General features: G+C 38.2%; 1 protein-coding gene across 1 annotated transcript in view; it reads right to left on the bottom strand.

The window, feature by feature from the left end:
* Positions 1 to 3,890, bottom strand: part of NOX3 (NADPH oxidase 3) — a 64,287-nt gene that overhangs the window by 49,506 nt on the left and 10,891 nt on the right. The window contains exons 5-6 of the mRNA XM_023728310.1: positions 2,353 to 2,550; positions 1,516 to 1,549 (exon numbers count right to left, since the gene is read on the bottom strand). Of these exons, the coding sequence (XP_023584078.1) occupies positions 1,516 to 1,549; positions 2,353 to 2,550 (232 nt within the window). The remainder of the gene's footprint in view (positions 1 to 1,515; positions 1,550 to 2,352; positions 2,551 to 3,890) is intronic.

The raw sequence follows: 3,890 nt of genomic DNA, 5'->3' as shown, positions 1-3,890 counted from the left end.
GGGTTCAGACCACCAACCTTTTGGTTAGTAGTTGAGCACTTAACCGTTTGTGCCACCCAAGGACTGGACATTAGCTTTGCTCAAATTTTATAAAACGCCATTTCATGAATAACATATTTTTTCATTCATATAAAGCAATTCTCATATAAAGCAAATTTCATCAAACTTATATGGCATCAAAATTTGGAAAAGACAGGAAAAGTGCATTTTAAAGTAAATGACTGCAAAATAAATCTGAGTTTTAAGATTTTAATATTTAAAATAAAATTGTGGATTACCACGCTTAATTGTGTCTTAACATTAATAAGCACTTTTTTTGAACGGTTCCTTAGGGGCATTCCTAATAAAGCAGCTGCACGTTCCGTTCCTCTGGTAGATATTCCTTGCCCTTGCTCTTTAATTGGAAGGACCATGACTGGCACTTCTTTCACATTACCCCAGGAGGCCTGGGATGAGGCCGCATAAATCCTAGGTGATCAATAAAGGTGCAGCTATTCTTATTTGGTGGGCACTGCCAAAAGGCCAGCGTTCTGACCTGTAAGTGCAGGGGATGGTTAAAACCTTTCAGAAGGTGAATCACAGAGCGTTTTGTTTTTTATCATGAGTTCCCCATATCCTTGCCAAGTCATTAGTATTCAGACATTGTGTTATCATCGTTGGGACGACCATCAGCTCAATAAACTCACACTAGATCTTTTGTCAGTAAAACCTCATTAATTTGGGCTGCTTTGAGATCTCCACATAATTTGGACAGGGACTTCTCCATTATTTATTTATTTATTTTCCTTCATAAAGCAAACAGTAGAAATAAAATTGAAAAGGTATGTCTAAAACATTTAAACAATTTTTTTTTCAAGTATACTCAGGTGTTTTAGAAATCCAGTTACATCATATGGTGTGCTAGTTTCAAATCATTCTTCTTTGCTTATTAAAGCAAATCCCTGCTTACCTTTTCTTGCAACACATTCATAGACTGATCTGAGCTGCAACGAATCGTCTAAAGTAATCCCACTGTGTCTCCTTAGAAATAGTCCGTAATGTACATACTGTGTTATTGATACACATTTTTCTCCAAATATCCCAAATTAGAGGGTTTCCTGAGCTTAACTGGTGCTTGACATAGTATATTGCTTCTAAAAATTTCAAATAACTATATTGGGAGCAGCTTAATCATCTTGTTAAATGGCTTTAAAAGAGGGAGGTATCCCATACTATTTATTATATAGTCTCTTCAAAACACTGAGATTCATTGTTGGGTGTGTGTAGCAATGAACTTTCCAGAGCCTTGGTAGAAAACAGAGTTAACCCTAATAGGAACCCAGATAAATGCTGCAGTTCAACTGAGGGACACCAAAGGCATGCCAGCATGCCAGGGCATCTGCAGTTTTGATTTATAACTCTCAAATTTGTGCTTCTCATTGTTGTTAGCCAGGAAAAGGTAGCTCTACTTGATCAATGGTCTGATATGAACACTCTTCTTAGGATAACTAGGAAATATGACACGGAGGAATTTACCCAAACAGAGACTTTGCATTTTGCTTATGCGGACCTGAAATGGCACAATGGCTACTTAAAGACAATTGCCCAGATAGTAATGAAGAGCTCTCCATTTCTGGAGTATATTGGCACTTCCTGGGAAATACAGATTTTTTAATATTGGTCAACTGGTCAGCATGCTGGATGCATATTCCAATATGGTAGTACATGGCAAAAGGTTTAGATCAACCCCGAAGAAAGAGGTAGAATGGGGGTAGATGAAGGGAGGGGGATGTATTCATCTCAAAAGTGGATCACTGTGGCTACATTTTTGGTTTTCTCTTTGTTCCCCACAAGTGTTGCCATCCTGTGCACCCCTTTAATTAGCATCAATGATGTCACTGGTCAGGCAGGTCTCTTTATGAAATTAGCTACTTCGCCCAGTATCTGATTTGGCAAATCAGCTCTTTAAATGTATTGCAAATATGAGGAATAGGAGAAGAGATCCTAAAAACAATTTGCAAATTGAAAATGAAGACATCCAATTTATAATCCCCGGATTTAGATGGCACTTCACTTTCTTTATGAGTCTAGCATCAGCAAAAAGAAGTATCCAATCACAAGTGGCTTTTAAAATGTAAAATATTAGGGTTTTAACAGGTTTACTGCATTTCCTGTTTAAGTGCACTTATTTATTTTTGTATAAACTAATTAAGTGGCATGTTTTTCTCTTGCTCATAACCTCTTGGCAACATCTACAGCTGTAAAAGCCACTTTTTTGAAAAAGGCGGAATGGATGCTACATTTAGCAGAAACTTCTCTCACGCTCTTTTATAAAAAGCCTTTGAATCAGTGTTCCTGATAAAGGGATCTAACAAGGAAGGGTTTTCAGATGAGAAAATCTAGCTGGCGCACGTGGAAGACTCACCGTGCTATAGGTCCGGATGGGATTGAGGTAGCTCTCATTTGGGGCGCTGCCAAGTTTGGACAGTGCGGCCGTAAGTCCCTCTGCATCCGGGGACTGGCCCCAGTGGTAGCGCTCCAGGTTGAACAAATGCGCCACAACGTGGATGGCTGCGGATGGGAAGATGGTATTGTTCATGCACCATATGGATTTCTTTCTTTGTGGTTACTCAAAATATCTCTATGGCCAAGCTTCTCTGTCCTGTTTTTTTTTGCAATATCTAAAGAAAAGCGATTTATTTGTGCATCTTTCCTAGTGTCTTGAGTGGAATGAAGTGAATTCTTCTGAAGATATTGCATGATTCATCACATTAATTTTAGTTATATTAAGAAATAAAATAAATCATAATTCACTATAATTTAATTATAAACATATGATCCTTAAGGGAATGGAAGAGTTATTATAACATCACATTACTACTGTATTCTTAAACAGATAATGAGCTCCTTCTATGTTTGTTTGCCAACAGCACATACCCCTGAGAGGTACCCTTGAGAGGTATTTTCCTAAGTGCATTATGCCAATTCTTTTTTTTAACATGTTGCTGTAAAAAAATTAGCATAGTGGGCTTAGTAGTTCAGGGTGGCGGGGGGGAGGAGAGGGAAGAGCACGGTTGGCAAACGTAGAACATATGCATTATTTGCGTAAAAATACAGTGTGTGTGTGTATATATATATATAGCTATATCTATATCCATATCCATACCAAAAACCTGTTGCTGTCAATTCCAACGCATAGTGACCCTATATCCATATCTGTAGGTTATATAGATATAGATATATTAATTTTTTTCCTAACAAGTTAGAAATCATTATTCTAGAATACTGTTTATAATACATGCTGATATATATGTAGAGACTTATATATACACATGTTGTTGTTGTAGGCCTTCGAGTGGATTCTGACTCATGGCTACCTCTTGTGACAGAGTAGACCTGCCCTATAGGGTTTTCTAGGCAGTAATCTTTACAGGAGCAGATTGTGAGATGTTTTTCCCATAGAGACACTGGGTGGGTTTAAACTGCCAACCTTTTAGTTTGGTTAGGTCACAACTTAGCCATTGTGCCATGAGGGCTCCTTTGTATACACATAGACACATACGTTTGCGCGTGTTATTCCTAATGGATTGAGAAAAGCCAGTATTTATGGAGCTAAATCTTTCTGTATATTCTTAAGAAGAAAACTGAGTGTTTTAAATCTGGGTATTGGCTATGTCTAAATTCTAAATGAAGGAACAAGCTCAGAGATGCAGCATCGTCTGGCCTGAGGATTTTGTGTCTGATGCTACTCTTTCCTGTCTTGTGAAATCCGTGGGGGAAACCAGCCATCACAATATCCCAACAACTACATACGATGCTTTTCCTACCAACAGAACCCAGCTTCAGTGGCCTGTTGATACCTGCCGCTGGGATCAGATTCAAGAATGGAAGTGAGAATTTATTACCATGGT

The sequence above is a fragment of the Trichechus manatus genome, unplaced genomic scaffold (assembly GCF_000243295.1).
Source record: "Trichechus manatus latirostris isolate Lorelei unplaced genomic scaffold, TriManLat1.0 scaffold00002, whole genome shotgun sequence".
NCBI classification, from domain to species: domain Eukaryota; kingdom Metazoa; phylum Chordata; class Mammalia; order Sirenia; family Trichechidae; genus Trichechus; species Trichechus manatus.
This window is presented reverse-complemented; position numbering and strand designations above follow the sequence as displayed.